The sequence below is a fragment of the Podarcis liolepis genome (genome assembly GCF_965112155.1).
Source record: "Podarcis liolepis genome assembly, chromosome: 2".
Taxonomy (NCBI): Eukaryota; Metazoa; Chordata; class Lepidosauria; order Squamata; family Lacertidae; genus Podarcis; species Podarcis liolepis.
The window spans coordinates 118,400,197-118,423,039 of record NC_139555.1 but is presented as its reverse complement, the minus strand read 5'-3'; the positions used below and the strand labels follow the sequence as shown (position 1 = coordinate 118,423,039).

Genomic DNA, 22,843 nt, shown 5'->3' with positions numbered 1-22,843 from the left:
ACAAAAACATCTGGAAGTCACCAGCTTGAAGAAGGCTGGCCTAAGCCATTTTAGGCTTACAAGGTCGGTAGCAACACTACCGTATTTTGAATTATGATTGGAAACTAGATTGGTAACTAGGACAGGTGTAGGATGAAGCGGTGAACAATTTTAGACCTCTGTGTTTGCACAGGTTTTTTTTAAAGACAGCCATGAACAGTGGTACCTCAGGTTACAGACGCTTCAGGTTACAGACTCCGCTAACCCAGAAATAGTACCTTGGGTTAAGAACTTTGCTTCAGGATGAGAACAGAAATCGTGCTGCAGCGGCACGGCAGCAGCAGGAGGCCCCATTAGCTAAAGTGGTCTTCAGGTTAAGAACAGTTTCAGGTTAAGAACAGACCTACAGAACGAATTAAGTACTTAACCCGAGGTACCACTGTATATAGAGACGCGGGTGGCACTGTGGGTTAAACCACAGAGCCTAGGACTTGCCGATCAGAAGGTCGGCGGTTCGAATCCCTGTGATGGGGTAAGCTCCTGTTGCTACCGCTCCGGCGGGAAGGTAAATGATTTTTCCGTGCGCTGCTCTGGTTCGCCAGAAGCAGCTTAGTCATGCTGGCCACATAACCTGAGGTACCACTTTATCAAGTCATTGATATTTTAAATGAATATTCTAAAATGTAAAACAGAAAATTTAATAAAAATTGAGAGAGAGAGAGAGAGAAATCTGAAGGTGGCCCTGTATAGGAAAGCTTTTTTTTAATGTTTATGTTTTATTATGTTTCTATATAGGTTGGAAGCCGGTTGGAGTGGCTGGGGCAATAAATAACATCACCATCATCATTCCTGTTATTGTTATCATTATTATTGAAAGGACGTCCCTATTTTCATTGGAGAAATGTTGGAGAGCATGTATCAAGTGGCTGGGAATCCCAAGCATGGAGAGCAATGCTGTGCTTGGCTCTGGCTTTTAGCTTCTGCACTTAAGTGGGCCTGATCCAGTTACCCTTTGGCCCGATCCGGCTGCCAGGCTCCTCTTAGCTTCTCCATTCACAGCCACCCCAACTTCTGCAGGCTCTGAGACGCTTCCTGGTGCAACCCGCCTCTCTCTCCTCCCCTGCCAGGCAGCAGTTCGAAAGGTGCAGCTCCTCCCGCAGGATGGCGGCGTGCCAGCCAGCCTTCCTACCCGGAATGAAGCTTTTCTTCTTCTCCTTCTTCTCCTCTCCCCCTCTCCTCCTCCTCCCCCTTTGCAATCCTGACCCCTAAAGAAGTGCAGTTCCTTTTCCTCCTATGGCCGGGCTCCTGAACAGCCACATCATTCTTTTGTTCTCAGGTGGGAAAGCAAAAAAACACACACCAAAAAAACCGCTGGAAGCAGGTAACTGGGGTCAGGTTGCAAAATGTGTGTGCGATTTCTTAAATTTTATTCTTCCGTGTGTTTCTTTTTCCTCCCCTCCGATGAACTCTCCTGGTCTGGAGGGGGAGCGCGGCGCCTTTATTTATTTCTTGGAAAGCTCTACTGAATCGACTTTGTTTTCCAATGAGAGGCATTGTCTGGCTTTTAAATCCCTCCCTTAAAACCTTCTCCTTCCGCCTACTAGATCTTTTCTTCTGCTTTTATTTTTTTTTAAAAAAACATTTCTGCCCTACCCACTGCCGTTTAACCCTCTCTTGGCTTCCCATCCTTTTCTTTCTTTCCTTTTTTCCCCTTCTTCTTTTTGCAAACCGCTTTTTAAAGCAACGAATCGCAGCAAATGCGCATCCAGGAGAATCCGCGCGCGCCACCCGAACGCATTTGGAGATTTAATCCTTGCGTGGGCGGGGAAAAATAAATACAAATCAAAGGCTTGCAAACAGTCGTTCAACCCATCCGGTTCCTTGGCGATTGCAATTTATTTTCTTCCCCCTTTTTTGGCCTTTTCTTACGAGGAGGTGCTGGACGGGTTAAACCGATAGAGGGCTGAGCGTCCCAGAGAGGACGAGAAACTTGAGCTTAGAAGAGCCCCTTAATACCCGAGGCCCTTTTCTGATGGGAGGAGAGAAAGGCGCACACATACAGAAAGGGAGGCTGGATTTTTTATTTTTTTTATTTAAAGAAGAGTTTGCATGAAAAATAACAACAATAATTGTTCCGTTGCAATAGGAAACCGCAGATCCTCCGGGAAAGAAATGCACTCGGGAACATGCACGGTGGGTAAAAAGCAGCGTCAGCCCAGCGAGCTTTGCAAAAAAAGAAAAAAGGGAAAGTTGAACCCCTCCCCGAAAACCTCCTGATCAAATAAAAGTAGGAGAGAGGGAAGGAGGGGGGAGGGATCCCGAGCCTCCCTCTCGCCCACCCCACCCCCCTGCCGGGTTTTGTGCGGGTTGATCCCTCTCTCTCTCTCCCTCCAAGCATGGCCTCTCTGCTAGGACAATGGCAGAAGCTGCAGCTGATCCCAGATCCAAGGACAAGGCGGAAAGAAAGAGAGAGGATCCCTCGACCCTATAATCCCGCTCCCTTCCTCCCCCACGAAATATAGATGGGCAGAGAGACGCCGATCGCTTCTTCTTCCTCTTTTAAGGCTCTGCAGCCTCTGGAAGAAACGATGGCACCTTTTTAGTGTGTGTGCAAGGTTAGAAAATAGCTTTTTTTTTTAGTGTGTGTCTGTGTACAAGTTAAGAGACATCTAAATTCTGATCCAGACCTCATTTGGTTTCCCTCGGCACTCAGTGCAGCCCCCATAAAGGGCTTGTTGTTATTTTATTTTTGTAAACGTCCTGTGCAAGGTATTTTTTTAAAAATGCTCTTTTGCTGCCTGAAGAAGAAGAAAAGAGCCGGTAAAACTAGCATGTTTCAGGGGGTTAAGATTTTGGGTTAGCCCATCTCTCCCTGATGAATGGGCTGCCGTCCTATCAGAAGCTACAGAGCAAGTCCCACTGATCTCAATAGGCTTACTCCCAGGAAAGTGGGTACAAGGATGAATACAAGCGCCTTTTCAATGAGACTTCTGCGATAGTCCATTTTAGTCTGCTACATAACTTTTTAAAAAGTTTTCTCAGTTCATTAACTCTTTTCATTGTGCTGTTATTTATTTTGTACATTGCCAGTTTTCTCAGTTTGTTAACTCTTTTCATTGTGCTGTTATTTCTTAAAACATTTCACATCCCCACTCATCACATTGTTTGGATTTCGAGATGGGACACAGTAGAAAAATTCTTGCACTAAAATGTTAGAAATAGCCATAGATGCGTGAGATCTCAGAGAAAATGCTTCCCCCACCCCCATCAAAGCTATTTTAAGTCAAATGCAAATGAATGTTGGTTTAAGGGGGAAATAGACGGATTAATCAGTGATAATATAATGAATCTATTGGTAACCAACCTAATTTTAATGTGTTGCTATGTTGGCCTCTCTCCCAACTTGCAAATAAATGAGTTAAAACATCCTAATAGCCAAAGGCCCATCTAGTCCATTTTCCTGTTCTCACTGGAAACTGGCAAAAAATGTCCTCTCTGGCAGTTAGAACCTCTGTTGCATTCAGAGCCCTTCTGTTTGTGGTCAGATTTAAACTATAATCCAGGGGGCAGGGAGCCTTTTTCAAGCTAAGGGCCGCATTCCATTCTGGGTGACCTCCCGGGGGCCACAAGCCAGTCATGGATAGGGCCAGCAGGAAATGTGGGCAGAGCGATGAATGTAAATTTTACATTTGTGCAGTAAACTTTAAGTTCCCACAACCAAGAAGTATTGGAGTTCATGAATGCATTCTAGCCAGGCGAAAAGACTCGCAGAGGGTTTGAGGCATGCCTGCGGAGGGAGTGTGGCCTCGGGAGCGACTCAAGGGCCAGGTAGAGCGGTCTAGAGGGCCACATTGGGCCTCTGGCCCTGAGATCGACCTCCCTTCCCGCAAATACTGTCTTGTATTGTGGTGGTTTTAGGAGAGGAATAAAGATCTAGCAACTGTCAGCACCCCTAAGAAACTACAGTTCCCAGGATTCTTTGGGGGAAGCTATGACTGTTTACGGTTTTGATCTATGGGCTACTTTTAAAATGAGGCTGCATCTAAAATTGCATTTTAACCTGTATTTTAAATTGTGTTTTTTTCCCCTATTATGTTTTTACTGTAATTTTACCAGTGTTAGCTGCCCTGAGCCAGGCTCTGGCCAGGGAGGGCAGGGTATAAAGAAAATTCATTATTTTTTATTATTATTATAAAGTGGAATGATAGTGCTTTAAATGAAGAGTGTGGATCGAGCCTGGGAAATACCTCCATTTTGGCTTGTTGGAAGAGGGAAGTCTTCAGTAGGCTCCAAAAAGACTGTCACATTAAAAGGGAGGGCATTTCAAAGAGCAGGTACCACCATACTGAAAGGTGCGGAATGGACCTCTTGATTGGGTGCTACTATCTGCCAGAGGCTCTCATCAGCCGAGCATAGTGATCGCTTGGGTATATAATATTTAAAAAATATTGTTTAAGTGTACACAGACTTAACAGTCAAAACAGTATATTGTTAAAATATTCAACTAAGCATGCAACCTAAACCCAGTAAAACAGTGAAATAAAAATGCAGAATGTGAAATAAAGCAGAAATTCAGAAGATTCAAACACATTAAACAGGGTCTGATCCTATTGGCCAAGGAAAGCCGGGGTAAAAATAGAAGTCTTTGCAAGACATCTGAAGCCATTCATGGTTTCTGCTTTTGGTATGGCGATGAAAACAGCATTCCTTGATCTCTCTCTACTTTATACTCGTCATGCTTTGAGGTGTTTTTTCCCCTCGTAAAACCAAGCTGCTCATAAGTTTTATGAAATAAGTAAATAAAATTCCACACTACAAGACGGATAGCAAAAAAATAATAATCCTGATTTCTGGGCACTGCCCTGCAATATTTTGAAAGGTACAGGACCACAAGTAGGTTTTCCCAAGGTGATCTAAGTCAGTCACAATGATGTCATGTGCGAGGAGCTTTGTAGTCCCAAAATTGGGATTCCAAGCACCATTTAAGTAGGGTTGCCATATTTCAAAAAGTGAAAATCCAAACACAAAAGTTGTTGAGCTGCTTTTAAGGAAATTCGCCAAAATCTACGCTTCTGACATGTGTTGACATACATCCGGATTTCCCCGGACATTCCAGCGATTTTCTGCCCGGACACTGTTTCCGAAGGCCAAATCCCGGCTATGTCCGAGAAATTCCAGACGTATGGCAATCCTAACTTAAGGCGCTGCTAAATGGGAGGTTTCCCCCCCTCATTGTTTTAGCAGGAGATCCCAGGCAACTGTGCCTAAAATGAAAGAGAAATTCCTCCTGCCCCGACTGCCATTTTAGCAGACATCCGTCCAGCCTCTGCTTAAATACATCGTCCGTTCCACGCAGTCCTTTTCTTCTAGAAACTTCTGCGGTTGAACAGTCCTTACTGTCAGAAAGTTCTTCCTGATGTTTAGTCAAAATCTCCTTTCCTGTAACTTGAATCCATTGATTCGGAGTCCCACCCTGTGGAGCAGAATAAAACAAGCTTGTTCCCTCTTCCATGTGACAGGCCTTTCGGTATTTGAAGATGGCTGTCATATCTCCTCTCACTCTCCACTTTTCTAGGCTAAATTCCCTCATCCGTTCCTTATAGGGCTTGGTTCCCAGACCCTTGATCACCTTGCTTGTCTTCCTCTGCACATCTTCCAGCTTGTCAATATCTTTCTTAAATTCTGCTGTCCAGAACAGGACACAGGACTCCAGGTGCGCTCTGACCAAGATCAAATGCAACAGGAATATGATTTCCCTTGATCAGGACACTGGGTCATTCCACGCCAAATCACCTGGTGCCATGTGCTCTCACAAATCAGATTTTCTTCAAAAAAAAAAATATTCTGTGTAGATAACCTCAAATTAATGTTTAAAGATTTTTTTGGTCCAAGATTGGGCTCAGGAGATTTTTTTTTTTAATTTATGCATCAGTTTAGAAAAAAACACCTGTTTTGCTTATTTTTCAACCAACTGGGCATATTTTGGTATCAAAATAAAGCTAATTTGGTCTCTGTAAATGAAGGTGTAAAATACTTCTGTTGATGCCACCTACAATAGGTTGGGGGATCCCTTGGCTGTTTGTAGCTGAGGAGAATTTTTCTCTGTTAATTTCTGTTTTTCTTCCTTGCTCTTCAGGTAGAAGGCCCTGCCATCAGACATTGATCTCCGTTTGCTTCTGAGGCAAAGACGACCCTATCGCAGCAGCCAGTTTTTCCACAGGTGTAAGTCAGAAGGCGGAGGCCGGACGCATTCCTCTCCCAGAGAAACCCTTCGCGTTTTCGGAGAAGGCCGGCGGTTAGGCTGTCTCAAAATGGCCGCCAAGCGGGGCGCGACTTCGAGCCTCCATTTGCAGGGTGAGCTGGAGCAGGTGGCCCGGCGGCGGAAGAAGATGGAGGTTGAGGAGGACGAACACGAGAACCCCGAGCCAGAGGAAGGCTGGCGGGGGAAAGGAGAGGCCTCCCGCGGCCCCCGAGACAAAGAGGAGAGGCTGCCCAGGGGCCGGACGGCTCATCAGAAGGCCCTCCTCAACGCCACTCGCTCCCCGCGCTCGGGGTGGAGAAACCCACCAGCGTCCCGGCCAGCGGAGTGGGAAGACAGGCGAGCCTTTCCGTCCTCCCTGGAGGGGCCGGCAGCAGCCCGCCCGTGGCCCAGGAGCGGACGGGCGTCCCGCCACCAGCAGGGCCTGGCCGGGGAAGGCCCCGAGGCCCACAACAGCCTGGACTCCGGGGAGATTGGCGAGTCCGGGGTGGTGAAAGTGAAGGAGGAGGTGTTGGGCGATGACTCGGCCAGCATGGAGATGAAGCGCCAGCGCTTCCGCCAGTTCCGCTACCAGGAGGCCGAGGGCCCCCGCGAGGTGTGCAGCCAGCTCTGGTACCTCTGCCACCGGTGGCTGAAGCCAGAGAGACACACCAAGGAGCAGATCCTGGAGCTGCTGATCCTGGAGCAGTTCCTGGCCATCCTGCCGCCAGACCTCCAGAGCTGGGTGAGGGAACACGAACCGGAGACGTGCTCCCAGGCGGCTGCTTTGGCCGAGGATTTCCTACAGATGCAGAGGGAGGCGGAGAGAAGGGAGCAGCAGGTGAGACAGATTCATCCTGATCGGCATCTGTGCGCATGCGTGAATGTGCGTTTTGGGAGCAGCAAACATTTGGGGGAGAATACCGATCCTGGCTGGAAGAGCGGGTGGCGCTGTGGTCTAAACCACTGAGCCTCTTGGGCTTGCCGATCAGAAGGTCGGCAGTTCGAATCCCTATGACGGGGTGAGCTCCCATTGCTCGGTCCCTACTCCTGCCAACCTAGCAGTTCGAAAGCACTCCAAAAGTGCAAGTAGATAAATAGGTACCACTCCAGCGGGAAGGTAATCGGTGTTTCTGTGCGCTCTGGCTTCCGTCACAGTGATCTGTCGCACCCGAAGCAGTTTAATCATGCTGGCCACATGACTCGGAAAGCTGTCTGTGGACAAACACGGGCTCCCTCGGCCTGAAAGCGAGATGAGCACCGCAACTCCAGAGTCTCCTTTGACTGGACTTAACCATCCAGGGGTCCTTTACCTTTACCTTTTCTCTAAAGGTAAAGGTACCCCTGCCCGTACGGGCCAGTCGTGTCCGACTCTAGGGTTGTGCGCCCATCTCACTTAAGAGGCCGGGGGCCAACGCTGTCCAGAGACACTTCCGGGTCACGTGGCCAGTGTGACGAAGCTGCTCTGGCGAGCCAGCACCAGTGCAGCACACGGAAACGCCGTTTACCTTCCCGCTATAAAGCGGTACCTATTTATCTACTTGCATTTAGGGGTGCTTTCGAACTGCTAGGTGGGCCATGCAATCAGCAAGCCCTAGGCGCTGAGGTTTTACCCACAGCGCCACCCACGTCCCTACCTTTTCTCTACTGGCTACCAATTAGCTTCTGGTCCCAATTGAAAGTGCTGCTTTTGACCCATAACGCCTTAAACGGGTCAGGAAAGCAATACCTGAAGGACCGCTTCTCCCCATATAAACTGTCCCGGATTCTGCGGTCATCCTCTGAGGCCCTTCTTCACCTGCCTCCTCCACACTCCACCTGCCCAGGCCACAACCTCATTGCTCATGCTGTGTAGCATCCTTGAGCGTTTCTGCCAGGATGGAGGATAGAGAGAGGGGTGTGGGTGTGTAGAAACCAGCCTATTGCGGGGGGGGCGTTAAAAAAAGAAACACGCGCAATTTATTTATTTACTTCCTTTATTTCATAAAATTTATACACCGCTTGACAGTGAACCACAAACGAAATGATAGATATTTTGGTAAGATAGAAATTTTTTCTATCATGATAGAAATGATAGAAAAAATGATAGATATTTTGGTAAGCACAATTAACAATAGTAATTTAAGTCTAACAATAGTCTTTTAAAATGTGTTAGGGGGTGTTATGATTGTGTACTTTGCGGTTTTATATTCTGAATTTGTCCTGTGAACCACCTTGAGATCTGCGGGTATAGGGCAGTATATTAATAATAATAATAATAATAATAATAATAATAATAATAATAATAATAATAATAAACTAAAAACAGGTTAAAACTCACGCCAGCTGTCTGAGCATCTGGGTAGGCTTGTTTAAACAAAAACATTTCCAGCAGGTCTTCCTTGGCTATCACTCGTAGCCGAGTAAGATTGTCTTCCATGAACATGGTTTGAACAGTGAGTCTGTAAGTGACACTGGAGGCCAATTCTGGATCCACACATCCTTCCACAGTGGGGACATAGGGTTCTGTGCGGGAGTTGATCATGGCGAGAGTTTGCCAAGCCTCTTAGCATGTTTCTCCCTTGCGTCCTGAGTTTGAGCGTCTTCAAAGCCCGCGACACCTTTGGTAAAGGCTGTTCTCCAACTGGAGCGCTCGCAAGCCAGTGTTTCCCAGTTGTCAGTATTTATACTACATTTCTTTAGATTTGCCTTGAGAGAGTCTTTGAACCTCTTTCGCTGACCACCAGCATTACGCTTTGCAGCAAAGGCACCTGCCTGTTGTCAAGAGGCAGGGAGTTCCGCAGTGTAGGTGCTGCCACACTAACAGATTGATTTCTTACAAATGCAGGATGGGTATCACAAAGCAGCCGTAAGAGAGCCAGTGCGTCACATTTCCATTGGTTGCCCTGCCCAGTTTTTCCCCTGTGTGAAAAACCCACTGCCATGTGGCAAGAGGGCACTGCATCCCTCTGGCTGAAAAGGGTTTCCCTGCCCCTACTGTAATTGCAAAAGCCCTGCCCTGAAGAGGGGCTGGGTTAGGCTATCTCCAAGGCTGCTTTCCACTCGAAAATTCCTTGCATTTTTAGAATTTCCCTATATGCTGCTAAGAATGTGTCTGTTTACGAAAGCCTAAACCCAGGCGTACGCAAAGTCTGCTGGGACTGCATCCCGCACTGAGCAGGGGGGCTTTGGCGGAGGGAATTAGATGGCCTAGTCCAGATTTATTAAATTTGTATACCTCTCGCTCAGAAAGAAGTATCCCTAAGCGGTGAACAATGGAATTGCACAAAACAGTATGCAGCGTTCAGTGCGTTACAAACAAACCATTCAGTGGTCAAATAAACTAATAATACAAAACGCTCATAGAATCATAGAGTTGGAAGAGACCACAAGGGCCATCGAGTCCAACCCCCTGCCAAGCAAGAAACACCATCAGAGCACTCCTGACATATGGTTGTCAAGCCTCTGCTTAAAGACCTCCAAAGTAGGAGACTCCACCACACTCCTTGGCAGCAAATTCCACTGTCGAACAGCTCTTACTGTCAGGAAGTTCTTCCTAATGTTTAGGTGGAATCTTCTTTCTTGTAGCTTGGATCCATTGCTCCGTGTCCGCTTCTCTGGAGCAGCAGAAAACAACCTTTCTCCCTCCTCTGTGTGACATCCTTTTATATATTTGAACATGGCTATCATATCACCCCTTAACCTCCTCTTCTCCAGGCTAAACATGCCCAGCTCCCTTAGCCGTTCCTCATAAGGCATCGTTTCCAGGCCTTTGACCATTTTGGTTGCCCTCCTCTGGACACGTTCCAGTTTTTCAGTGTCCTTCTTGAACTGTGGTGCCCAGAACTGGACACAGTACTCCAGGTGAGGTCTGACCAGAGCAGAATACAGTGGCACTACTACTTCCCTTGATCTAGATGCTATACTCCTATTGATGCAGCCCAGAATTGCATTGGCTTTTTTAGCTGCCGCGTCACACTGTTGGCTCATGTCAAGTTTGTGGTCAACCAAGACTCCTAGATCCTTTTCACATGTACTGCTCTCAAGCCAGGTGTCCCCCATCTTGTATTTGTGCCTCTCATTTTTTTCCCCCCAAGTGCAATACTTTGCATTTCTCCCTGTTAAAATTCATCTTGTTTGTTTTTGCCCAGTTCTCTAAACAAGAAACAAGAACATTTTTAGCATCTTTCTGCTAGGAAGACTTAATCAGAGACCTGCTGTGATAAGCTTGCAAGGCACTTTGAGGGTAAACCCATGCATATGCACTCTAGACACGACACCATTATTGATTTGAGTCCTTGGGAGGTGTCCAGACCTGGTCTGGCTGTATTAAGATAAATGTTCGTTGATGTGACCTCAAGCGACAGAGCCAAAATGGTGCTTTGCCTGGTTGTACAACAATGCGACACCTCAACCCTCTCTCTATGTCTGTCACCGATGGGTTGGAGACAGAAGAATGATGGGAAGAATCAGCTGGGGAGCCCCCAAGGGAAGACGGCTCAGAGCCCGGGGTGTAGTGGCGGAGCAACAGTGAGTGGTCAGAGGGAGAAGACTGGGAAGAGGAAGTGTCGGAACAGGGCTTAGTGAGCGGAGAGAGTCTGTGGCAGAGAGAAGTCCAGAATCAGGCAGAAGCTGAAGCAGGAGAGGAGGAAGGCCAAGAGGCAGAGATGGGTCAGGCTGGTGAAGAGGCACAGGTGTCTCCCCCCTCCTGCTGCCAGAAGCTCCCCTCTGATTCCCAGAACCAGGAGAGGCATGAAAAGGGCAGAGTGAGAAGTGAGCTTCACGCAGGCGTAGTCTCAGATTGCTTGGGGAAAACCCTGGAGACGAGGGGAGGCAGGGACCTTCAATCTCAACAACTGCTTCATGGGGCAACACCTGCTGGAGATGAGTTGCTGTGCTCATTAGGCTTGACACTCCTGTTTTTGCTAATAAAGAGTTAACTCCAACTTGCACGGCGTGATTTACTACTGGCTGGCTCCTGACGCTTTACTGTCTCTCTCACTCCCCCCCCCCCCCGTGACATCTCATCTCATTTCTGTGTTTCTTTGGACATCCCATTTTTCTCTCACTTTCTCTGTGACCACCCATCCTATCTCTCTCTGGTTTCGTTTTGGTTTTTTGTATAGTTTTTATTAAGTTTTTCTATTTTACATTTTAGAATATTCATTTAAACAACCTTAAAATATCCATGACTTCCCTTCTTCTCTTTCCATGGTTCAGTTTGCATGCCATAAGGTAAAGGTACCCCTGACCGTTAGGTCCAGTGGGGACCGACTCTGGTGTTGCGACGCTCATCTCACTTTATTGGCCGAGGGAGCCGGCGTACAGCTTCTGGGTCATGTGACCAGCATGACTAAGCCACTTCTGGCGAACCAGAGCAGCACACAGAAACACCGTTTACCTTCCCGCCGGAGCGGAACCTATTTATCTACTTGCACTTTGATGTGCTTTTGAACTGCTAGGTTGGCAGGAGCAGGGACCGAGCAATGGGAGCTCACCCCGTCACGGGGATTCAAACCGCCAACCTTCTGATCGGCAAGTCCTAGGCTCTGTGGTTTAACCCACAGCGCCACCCGCGTCCCATTGCATGCCATAGATCCCTGCATATTTTACATAAACTAAACCATTCAGTGTTCCATTTTCACATCCATCAAAACTTATTTACACTGGTGGTTTTTTTGGATACATGAACTTACCCTGCAGTTTTCCCTCTGCAGCTGCACTAATATTCCCCCCACCCTTTCCCTGGTAACAGTCGTAACTGAGCCAATGTGGAACAGCACTAGGGTGCTGGACCAGCTCCAGGGAAACCCAGGTATTAAATCCCCATTCACCCAGTGACCACCTCCCCACTTATTCTACATCACAGGGTTGCTGTGACAACCCGAAGGACTTGCATGCTTTGTTTTAAAGGAACCAGTTACATGAACCAGTTCTGACACTGTTCGCTGCAAGCTGCCTTTTACAAGTGCTAACTACTGTATTTTTCGCCCTATAGGACGCACCGTCCCATAAGACGCATCTAGTTTTTTGGGGGGGAAATAAAGGGCAAAAAATTATTTCCCCCCCAGGCGCGGGGCTGGGGCGGCCCGAGCTTCCCCCGACCCCAGCCCCCAAACAGGCAGCTCTCTGCAAGCCGTGGGAGCCCAGCGCTGGCTCCCGCTGCTTGCGGAGAGGTCCGCGAAGCCTGGAGAGCGAGAGGGGTCGGTGCGCACCGACCGCTCTCGCTCTCCAGGCTTCAGCGAAAGCCTGCATTCGCCCCATAGGACGCACACACATTTCCCCTTCATTTTTGGAGGGGAAAAAGTGCGTCCTATAGGGTGAAAAATACGGTAATACAGAGCATAACTTTGTGGCGTTTGGCCCTTGCGTATTACCCTGCCTTTCTGAGCCCTACAATTTTGGACCTGATCAAGATCTTTGCTGCTCTTTTCAGGTGTTGGGTCTCTTCGAAATGGACAACGCAGATTCTCCAGAGCCGGAACCAGAGCAAACCCCCTCCGACTCCGCGCCAAAGCCTCTTTTCAGGGAAGCAAAGCAAGAGGCCGATGAGGAAGAGGGCAGCAATTTGGGTAAGAAGTTCATTTGGCGTGGTGATCTTCTTTGCTTACTGAGTCATCGCACCTGTTTTGGGTTCGTAGGCTCATTCCCCCCCCCCAAACGAAATTCAGAGTGCCTGGCATCCAGGGCTGCCCTCTCTGCCCCAAACATTCGCCCCACTGGGGAGCTTCGGAGCTTATTGCAAAAGTTCTCCTGATAGATAACATTTCTCCAGCTTTTCTCAAGATGTTACCCTCCAAAGGATCTGCAGCCCCTTCCACATTTTGGTGACATCCCAGTCCTTCACTTGAGACGCGAATAAAGGGATTCTAAGGAGCTTAAGAACAATGGCTAGTTCTCAGCAGAGACCCTAGAGCAGAACGTGGTGGCTGAACATGTTTATTGCCTGTATCAAGCTGCTAAATAAAGTTCCAGCTTGATACAGGCAATAAACTGGGAACAATCTGTTCCTTCCTGAGAGGTTGCCAGTCAGGCTTGATGGGCCGGTGCAAAACAACATTGGGCTGGCAACCTCTGTAATGCTTTTATCAGATTGCCACCGTTCCATCAAAATGGGCTGGCTGCTCAATTGAGAATCGTGGAAGGGACCTGAGGGTCATCTAATCCAACCCCCTGCAATGCAGGAATCTTTTGTCCAACGTGGGGCTCGAACCCACAACCCTGAGATTAAGAGTTGTCTTCTGCTCTACCGACTGAGCTATCCCTTGGGATTTGCCTGAAAGAGAGAGTGGGAGGGCATTTGACCCTCCAGATGTTGCTGAACTGCTATCCCCATCACCCTCAGCAAGCGCCAGGAAGGGTGAGTGCCGTCGTTCAACAACATCTGGAGGAGCAAAGTTCCCCCTATGCCTGCCTAAAATGCTGCACAAAATCTCGCCATCACTCCTGGCCATTTCGTATTTTTAAAAAACAAATCTCAGGGTATCAGGTGATGGGGAAATGCCCCAAACCCCAGAGAACCACTGCCAGGATTAGCTAGGAGTGCCCTCCATAGATTATTGTACTACAGTTCCTATCATTCCTGGCCATGCTGGCTGGGGCTGATGGGTATTGGAGTCCAGCAATGTCTAGAGGGATCTCCTGAGGACTGATCCATTTAGGGAAGCTGAGATGGTGTCTGTTGTTTTGAGATCAAGTAGGCTGGGAGCGGGACGCAGGTGGCGCTGTGGGTTAAACCACAGAGCCTAGGACTTGCCGATCAGAAGGTCGGTGGTTCAAATCCCCACGACAGGGTGAGCTCCCGTTGCTCGGTCCCAGCTCTTGCCAACCTAGCAGTTTGAAAGCACGTCAAAAGAGCAAGTAGATAAATAGGTACCACTCTGGCGGGAAGGTAAACGGCATTTCTGTGCGCTGCTCTGGTTTGCCAGAAGCGGCTTAGTCATGCTGGCCACATGACCCAGAAGCTGTACGCAGGCTCCCTCGGCCAGTAAAGCGAGATGAGTGCAACCCCAGTGTCGGCCACGACTGGACCTAATGGTCAGGAGTCCCTTTACCTTTAGGCTGGGAGCAAGAGAGGGTGGAATTGTGGAAGAACGTTACCAGCAAATAGTGATGACCAACTCAGCTGAACAGTTCAGGTTTTTCAAATGCCGTGGCCCTTGAAGACAGAGGGTGGTGTTCAGCTAAGTGTTACGGAGGGGAGCAGACCTTTGAAATGCTTGGACTTGGTCACGTTCGTTCATTTCGCTGGACAAGATGATCCTCAGGGTCACTTCCAACTCTGATTTTACCACCCAAAGTTTTCTAATGTTTCTTTTTATTAGTTTTCAGTTACAATAATCCAGTCATAGCCTCATTATAACAATGCTAAATTATAATGCAATTAAAAATACCAATCATTCAGATGCCAAATTACATTATTTAGGTGGCCCCCCACGTGCTAAAATTGACAGTTTGATTGTTTTATTTAATGCTGCGTTTCAGAATCTTAATAATGTCAGTTACATCCCAGTCAAAATAATAATCCCTTATACAACAACTGCAATGTTAGTAACTTCTATTCCTGTTGACACATTAAATAGAACTACAATTGAGGAACTCAATCTATATCAGGGGTCAGCAAACTTTTTCAGCGGGGGGCCGGTCTACTGTCCCTCAGACCTTGTGGGGGGCCGGGCTGTATTTTGGAAGGGGGAAAATTGATTGATTCCTATGCCCCACAAATAACCCAGAGATGCATTTTAAATAAAAACACACATTCTACTCATGTAAAAACACACTGATTCCCGGACCGTCTGCAGGCCGGATTTAGAAGGCGATTAGGCAGGATTCGGCCCCCGGGCCTTAGTTTGCCTACCCATGATCTATATCCTTGTTCTTCCTGTGTGTGGCAATTATTTTGTCCATGGTGTTTCTTCCTGTCCTTGTAAAATGTTGCCTATCTTTTCCCAGTTGTTGCTGTTCTCCTTCATGCCTTGGGTGGAGCTAATATTGCATTGTTGTTTCAGAAATCCTCCATTTCTCCGTTCCGTGCTTCATTGTTTTGCAACTTTAACAGCAGCTGCAAAAGCCACACTGTCCCAATAAATACCCTGTTTTCGCCATGTTTCTCTCGGCCATTTTTCTCTTACGTTTCTTTTTCGAGAGACAGAGTGATACAATATACATACAGTGGTACCTCAGGTTACATACGCTTCAGGTTACAGACGCTTCAGGTTACAGACTCCGCTAACCCAGAAATAGTGCTTCAGGTTAAGAACTTTGCTTCAGGATAAGAACAGAAATCGTGCTGCGGCGGCAGCAGGAGGCTCCATTAGCTAAAGTGGTGCTTCAGGTTCAGAACAGTTTCAGGTTAAGAACAGACCTCCAGAATGAATTAAGTACTTAACCCGAGGTACCACTGTATAGAAAAGTTCCTAATCTGGTCCCTGGTGTGATCAGGATCTCTCTCTCTCTCCCCCTCTTTGCCCGCAGGCAACCTTGGGCAAGTGGCGCCCCGGGCAGGCGGCCCCCTCCCCCTATACCCAGAGGAGGGCAGCTCCGACGACGAGGGCCTATTGGACCTTGTCTATGCCGCCAACCTTGAGATCCACAGCCGGCGGCCGCCCCGCAGGACCCGCCTCATCCGGATGCGCACCCACGAGCTGCAGGTGTCCGACGAGGAGTGCTTGACCCGCTTCCGCCTGGACCGCCAGGCCATCCAGGACCTCTGCACCCTTCTGGCTCCTTACCTGGACGGCGCCTCGGCCAGCCGCAGGCACATCCCCACCTTGCAGAAGGTGCTGATCGCACTGCAAGTGCTGGGCACCGGGTCCTTCCAGCGGATGACGGGCGACAACCTGCGCGTGTCGCAGTCGTCGGTCAGCCGCTGCCTCGACGCCTTCCTGGAGGCCATGCTCCGCCACGTCCACGAGCACATCACCTTCCCCACCACCGACTCGGAACTGCGCCGCACGCGGGAAGCCTTCTTCGACATCGCCGGCTTCCCCAACGTCATCGGGATCGTGGACTGCACCCACGTCCCCATCATCGCGCCGGCCGACATGCCGGCGCTCTACCGCAACTGCCACAACTTCCACAGCCTCAACGTGCAGGCCACATGCGACGCCTCAGGGTGCTTCACCCACGTGCTGGCAAAATTCCCCGGCAGCGTCCATGACGCTCGGATATTCCAGCTCTCCCAGCTGCAGAGGCTCCTGGAGTCGTGGCCCGAAGGGAAGGGTTGGCTCTTGGGTGAGTATTTGAGTGTTTGGGGAGGCCCGTTCTGAGGTGAACGAACCATGTATGTCTGTCCCCACACTGGATGTCTGTGGTGCTGTCCTCTTCTTTGGCAATCCCTCGTAGCCGAGTAAGATTGTCTTACATCAGGGATGTCTAACACGTCGATCACGATCTACTGGACGATCCCTGCAAGGTTTTCGGTCGATCGCTGGCCACCTTCCACCCCCTCTCCCTGCGCCGGCCTCCATTGTTACAGAAGGGAAGGTGGAGTTTAGAAGCGGAGGCTGTTATCTGGCCAGCGATCGTAAGGTTAGTGGCTGCTTCTGTTCCTCCCTCCCTCAGAAGAGCTGCAAAAAAGTCCCTAACCCCTCCAAAAAAGCTCGATAACTTTGACCTGAACCCCTAAAAAACGGGGATAGATCACTGCCAGATTTTAAATTTGAAAGTAGATCGCATTCTCTCGGGAGTTGGCCACCCCTGGTGTTCCATGAACACGGTCTTAACAGTGAGTCCGTAAGTGACTGTGGAGGCCAATTCTGGATCCACACGTTCTTCCACAGTGGGGACAAAGTTTTCTGGGTGGGAGTTGATCCTAGTGAGTGCTTGCCAAGCCTGCCTTCCTCTTAGCACGTTTCTCTCTTTCATCCTGAGTTTCAGCATCTTCAAAGCCCATGACACCTTGGGTAAAGGCTCTTCTCCAATTGGAGCACTTGCAGGCCATTGTTTCCCAATTGTCGGTGTTTATACTGCATTTTTAAAGTTTTGCCTAAGACACCCACAAAAAATGTGCATAGGCAGCAAATATATGGGGCCCTGATCCTTTCGGACCCCACAGTAAAGTATTTAGTGGGGCGAGTTCCCCCAATATTTTCTGCAAGTTGATGTCTTCCTCCCTCCCTTCCTCTATTGGCCAGCCGCCTCCCCACACAGCCAGGCCAAGCGCCCCCGATATATATGGTTTAATTAAAATTTCATCTCTGAATTTCAAAAGTTTACAAAATAATACATACTTTCCAAATACACACCCATTTCACATTCAACTTCCCCTCCCCCCCCTCCATGGTTCCCCCTATAGTTTCTAAGTTTGCTGCATAATATAATTATTGTTTACCTTATCTTTGCCACGCTGGGCTCCCAGCAGATATTCAACTGCTGTTCTCCATTCAAATCCTACCTGCCTCTTTCTTTCTTTTCTTTACATATTTCCAATAATTCTTTAAATACTCAAGAAAGGTTTCCACTCCTCCTGATAGTCTGCCTCTTCTCTGTCTCTAATTTTCATTGTTAAATTTGCCAATTCGGCATTTTCCGCCAGTTTTTACAGCCACTCCTCTTGAGTAGGTATCTCCTGATTTCGCTATTATTATTATTTTGCGAATAAAGCACTCTTGTTGCTGTCATGGTCTACAAAAATAGGTTCATCCATCCTTTGAGCTCCCCCGATATTTTCTGAAAATTGCCGCCATGATTCCTCATCTGCTCCCTTCCCTGGCTTGGACAGCACCTTCCCCTCCAGCCGGGTGCCACCCTCTTTTTCCGACTTGCTACACAGCTTTTGCCGCCATTTCTGCACATCTCTGAGCTGGGCAGCCGGGAGAGGCAGGCAGAAAGGGCAGTTGGCGAGGCGAGGAGGAAGTGGGGGAGCGGTTGGTATGTTTCCGAGCACAATTCAAAGTGTTGGTAGCCCAGTATACCTGAAGGAGCGTCTCCACCCCCATCGTGGGGTTACCTTTGAAGGTGACCTGGAAACTGCAACTGATCCAGAATGCGGCAGCTGGATTGGTGACTGGGAGCGGCTGCCGAGACCACATAACACTGGTCTTGAAAGATCTACATTGGCTCCCAGTACGTTTCTGAGCACAATTCAAAGTGTTGGTGCTGACCTTGAAAGTCCTAAACGGCCTCGGTCCTGTATACCTGAAGGAGTGTCTCCACCCCCATCATTCAGCCCGGACACTGAGATTCAGTGCCAAGGGCCTTCTGGTGGTTCCCTCACTACGAGAAGCCAAGTTACAGGGAACCAGGCAGAGGGCCTTCTCGGTGGTGGCACCCACCCTGTGGAATGCTCTCCCACCAGATGTCAAAGAGAAAAACAACTACAGTGGTACCTCAGGTTACAGACGCTTCAGGTTACAGACTCCACTAACCCAGAAATAGTACCTCGGGTTAAGAACTTTGCTTCAGGATGAGAACAGAAATTGTGCTCCAGCGGCGCAGCAGCAGCTGGAGGCCCCATTAGCTAAAGTGGTACCTCAGGTTAAGAACAGTTTCAGGTTAAGAATGGACCTCCAGAACGAATTAAGTTCTTAACCCGAGGTACCACTGTACTAGACTTTTATAAGACATCTGAAGGCAGTCCTGTTTAGGGAAGCTTTTAATGTTTAACAGACTGTTGTATTTTAATATTTTGTTGGAAACCGCCCAGAGTGGCTGGGGAAACCCAGCCAGATGGGCGGGGTATAAGTAAATAATCATCATCATCATCATCATCATCATGGGCGAGGGTGTGTAAGAGGCGGAGGCCTGTGCCCGGTTGTGTGTGGCAGAGGAACGTGCCCTCAGGGGAGCAGGGAGGAAGTGTGGGGACGGGAAATATTTTGTTCAAGTTGAGAGCCAGTGTAGTGTAGTGGTTAAGAGCGGTAGACTCGTAATCTGGGGAACCAGGTTTGCTTCCCTGCTCCTCCACATGCAGCTGCTGGGCGACCTTGGGCCAGTCACACTTCCTTGAAGTCTCCCAGCCCCACTCACCTCACAGAGTGTTTGTTGTGGGGGAGGAAGGGAAAGGAGAATGTTAGCCGCTTTGAGACTCCTGAAGGGGAGTGGTAAGGCGGGATATCAAATCCAAACTCTTCTTCTTCTTCCTGTGCCGTTCATGCTCACGCTGTTCCCTCCTCTCCTCCGCAGGCGACAGCGGCTACCCCTTGCGCCCTTTCCTCATGACACCGCACCCCGACGACGGCCCGGAGCCCGTGGCCCGCTACAACGCCACGCACGAGACGACGCGGATGGTGGTGGAGCGGGCCTTTGGGCAGCTCAAGATGCGCTTCCGCTGCCTCCACTCCACCGGCGGGCGGCTCATGCTTCGCCCGGAGAAGGTGGCCAAGGTCTTTGTGGTGTGCGCCATGCTACACAACATGGCCCTCCGGCGCCAGTTGCCCATTATCAATGGCGGACAAGGGGTGGACACGGAGGTCCCCGTGCCTCCCTACCTGGAAACCGACAGCCTGGTGGAGCAAGACCCCCGCGGGGTGGATGTCCGGGAGCAGATCATTAGCACTTATTTCTCACAATAAATTTCGACTTTCGGTAGACGGCTCGCGGCTGGTTGCGTGTCCTTCGGGGTGTGGAAGAGGAAGGGCAGTCTTAGGTCGTCGTAAGCCCTCCTCTCTCCCAGACTTAGATTCCCAGGGCTGTCGCATCCCGCCCAACGACCAAAAACACCAAGAGTTTCCTTAGGGGGTGATCAAGGGCCTCACTCCGTGTGAGGTTTAATCTCTCAGCGCACGATTAAACTGTGGGACTCCCTGCCACTGGAGGCAGTGATGGCCACCAACTCAGATGGCTTTCAAAGAGGATTAGGCAAATTCGTGGAGGAGGAGAGATCTCTCGATGGCTACTAGCCAGCTTGGCTACCTCCACAGCTGAATGCTTCTGAATGCCAGTTCTTGGAAGGCTCAGGTGGGGACAGTTCATTTGGGCTTGGGTCCTGTTTTTGGGCTTCCCACAGGCATCTGGTTAGCCACTGTGAGGACAGGATACTGGACTTGACGGCCCTTCCGTTCTCTGTGTCCCTTACGTAGAAAAACGGGAGTAGAGATTGACTTCCAAGCTTGTCATGTCAGCTGCTACAACATCCCTGGTAAGCGGCCTTTCTTTAGGGGTCAAGCAGACTTGTTCTCCCCTTATGAGGTGGAAATTTCCCCTTTTTCTGCAGATTAACTTCCCCACGTATAAAAACAAGTTCAAGCCCCATCAGTGTGGCAACCGACCCAAAAGACTTCTCATTTCAACTTGGCCTACTCTGCTGCCACTGCCCACGAGTCTTAATTGCTGGAAAGGAAGCCAGAAGGAGTTTAGCAGGGAGGTGGATGGGCTGCTTCAAACTACAGCAGGCGTGGGGAACCTTTTGGTTCCTGCTGAACTACAACTCCCATGAGCCCCAGCAAGCATTGCCAGTGGGTATGGCTGATGGGAGTCGTAGTCCAGCAACATCTGGAGGACCAGCGGTTCCTCACATATGACCTACAGTTACTGCAGAGCTTTGCATTTCATCAAATTTTGCACAAGATAACTGATATCTACAATGCTTCCAAGCACTTGGGGTCTAACAGTGAGAAGAGCCAGTGTGGTGTAGCGGTTAGAGTGTCGGACTAGGAACCGGGAGACCTGCGTTCAAATCCCTGCCCAGCCACAAAGCTCAAGGGGTGACCTTGGGCCAGTCACTTCCTCTTAGCCTATCCTACCTCACAGGGTTGTTGTGGGGAGTAAAATAACAAGGGGAGAACCATGTGTGTCGCCTGGAGCTCCTTGGAGGAAAATGTTGGACTCAAATGCAATAAAGAAATAATAAAGATCCGCAATCCCACCGTGTTTTTTGTTGTTGTTTTAGTTTAGTTTTAAGGGGGGGCTTATCTGATTTCTCATGGGGTGAACAGCAGCTAGAGGGAGGGATTTTTATTTATTTGTTTATTATTGCCATCAATCCCCCATTATTTACCGATCCCATTATTTTTTTGTTCCATTTATTCCGGTTGCATCCCTTAAGATTCTCAAGGTGGCATACATGACTCTCTCCCCAATATTATCCTCATGACAACCCTGTGAGGTCAGGTTAGGCCAGAAGTCAGTCGTCGGTGAGCTTCGCTGCGGCCAAGCGGGGATTCGAACCCAGGATCTCGCATGCAACGGTCTCACGCGCTCTACTGGGGGAAAGGGGGAAACAAGACAAGTTGGCCACCAGTACTACCATCTCAAGTCATGTTCCTGAAGCCCCTTTGTGGTCAACCGTGAGGACTTTTAGCAACCGAAGGTGAGCTCACCCTGGGAAAGCGCTAATGGCGCTCCCTTGGGGTAGAGCATCTGTTTGGCCCTCTGAAGCTTCCATGTTCAGCCCAGCATCTCCAAGCAGAGCTGCGAGAGAACACAAGGTTGCAAGTTCAATCCCCGCATGGGACAGCTGAATTGCAGCGGGTTGGACTAGATCAGGGGTCAGCAAACTCTTTCAGCAGGGGAACTGTCCACTGTCCCTCAGACCTTGTGGAGGGCCAACTATATTTTGGAAAAAAAAAATGAACAAATTCCTATGCCCCACAAATAACCCAGAGGTGCATTTTAAATAAAAGCACACATTCCAGTTCTCTGTCAATGAGGGAAGAGGATCAGCACAAAGGAGCATGCAGTGAGCACCAGTGCGCTGTGGTCTAAACCACAGAGCCTCTTGGGCTTGCCGATCAGAAGGTCGGCGGTTTGAATCCCTGCGACGGGGTGAGCTCCCGTTGCTTGGTCTCAGCTCCTGCCAACCTAGCAGTCCGAAAGCACACCAGTGCAAGCAGATAAATAGGTACTGCTGTGGTGGGAAGGGAAACGGAGTTCCTGTGTGCTCTGGTTTCCGCCACGGAGTCCCCTTGCGCCAGAAGCAGTTTAGTCATGGTGGGCACATGACCCGGAAAGCTGTCTGTGGACAAATGCCGGCTCCCTCGGCCTGAAAGCGAGATGAGCGCCACAACCCTAGAGTCACCTTTGACTGGACTTAACCGTCCAGGAGTCCTTTACCTTTTTAAAAAACCTTTTATTACAAGCGTAGCAGGGTGAGCTGGGGTGTTGGGGAAGCGGTGGTACTGGGCTGGGCTTAAGTTGAGTAGCAGAAGAACATCAAAGCATAAGCAGAGCTCTGCTGGGGCAAAGGCCCATCCAGCCTACAGGATACAGTTAAAGCAGTGATGGCTTCCTCCATTGTATCCTGGGAACTGTAGTTTCTTAAGGGTGCTGGGAGTTGTTAGGACACTCCCACTCATGGCGCTACAGTTCCCAGGGCGGCTTAACAATTGATCCCTCTCCCCAGGGAATGCTGGGAACCGTTGCTCCAGGAGGGACTTCCTAACATCTTTCTGCACCTTTTAGTTTTCATGTTAAAAACGTGCTTTATTTTTGAGGTTGGTTTTTGTACATTTTTTCTTTGTTTTTTCAAGCTTGAATAAAAATAGCTTTCAAAACACATACACACAAACCCATCAGGCAACAGGCAAAACCTCTCTTGCTGGATCACGTTGGAGCCTTTCTTTTTCAAAAAAATAATAATTTGCATTTCTGATAGATTTTCAGTAAAAGCAAAAAACAAAGCCTTTCCTAAGGTCAGGCACTCTTCTCCGGAAAGCACGGGGTTAAAATGAGAAAGACTTCCCCTTATTCCTAGAGAGCACCGAGAAA

General features: G+C 49.1%; 1 protein-coding gene across 4 annotated transcripts; it reads left to right on the top strand.

Annotated features, from left to right (window-relative positions):
* The first annotated feature begins 1,117 nt into the window (after positions 1-1,117).
* On the top strand, positions 1,118-20,997 carry LOC310701298 (uncharacterized protein). Of its 4 annotated transcripts, none has more exons than XM_083491989.1 (5): positions 1,118-1,360; positions 6,116-7,058; positions 12,633-12,768; positions 15,671-16,429; positions 19,322-20,997. In XM_083491989.1, exons 2-5 carry the CDS (start codon positions 6,291-6,293, stop codon positions 19,708-19,710), a joined length of 2,052 nt encoding a protein of 683 aa, XP_083348115.1. In that variant the 5' UTR covers positions 1,118-1,360; positions 6,116-6,290; the 3' UTR covers positions 19,711-20,997. The 4 variants fall into 4 exon arrangements, with proteins under 4 accessions (XP_083348115.1, XP_083348112.1, XP_083348114.1 ...); XM_083491986.1 differs by lacking the exon at positions 1,118-1,360 and adding an exon at positions 1,716-2,172; XM_083491988.1 differs by lacking the exon at positions 1,118-1,360 and adding an exon at positions 2,202-2,594.
* The last annotated feature ends 1,846 nt before the right edge of the window (positions 20,998-22,843 follow it).

What these genes read in the sequence shown, in the direction of transcription:
- LOC310701298 (XM_083491989.1), top strand. Translation starts at nt 6,291, where the DNA reads ATGGCCGCCAAGCGGGGCGCGACTTCGAGCCTCCATTTGCAGGGTGAG. An exon ending in CGGAGAGAAGGGAGCAGCAG is followed by an intron (nt 7,059 to 12,632) that starts GTGAGACAGATT and finishes TGCTCTTTTCAG; the next exon opens with GTGTTGGGTCTCTTCGAAAT. An exon ending in GGAAGAGGGCAGCAATTTGG is followed by an intron (nt 12,769 to 15,670) that starts GTAAGAAGTTCA and finishes CTTTGCCCGCAG; the next exon opens with GCAACCTTGGGCAAGTGGCG.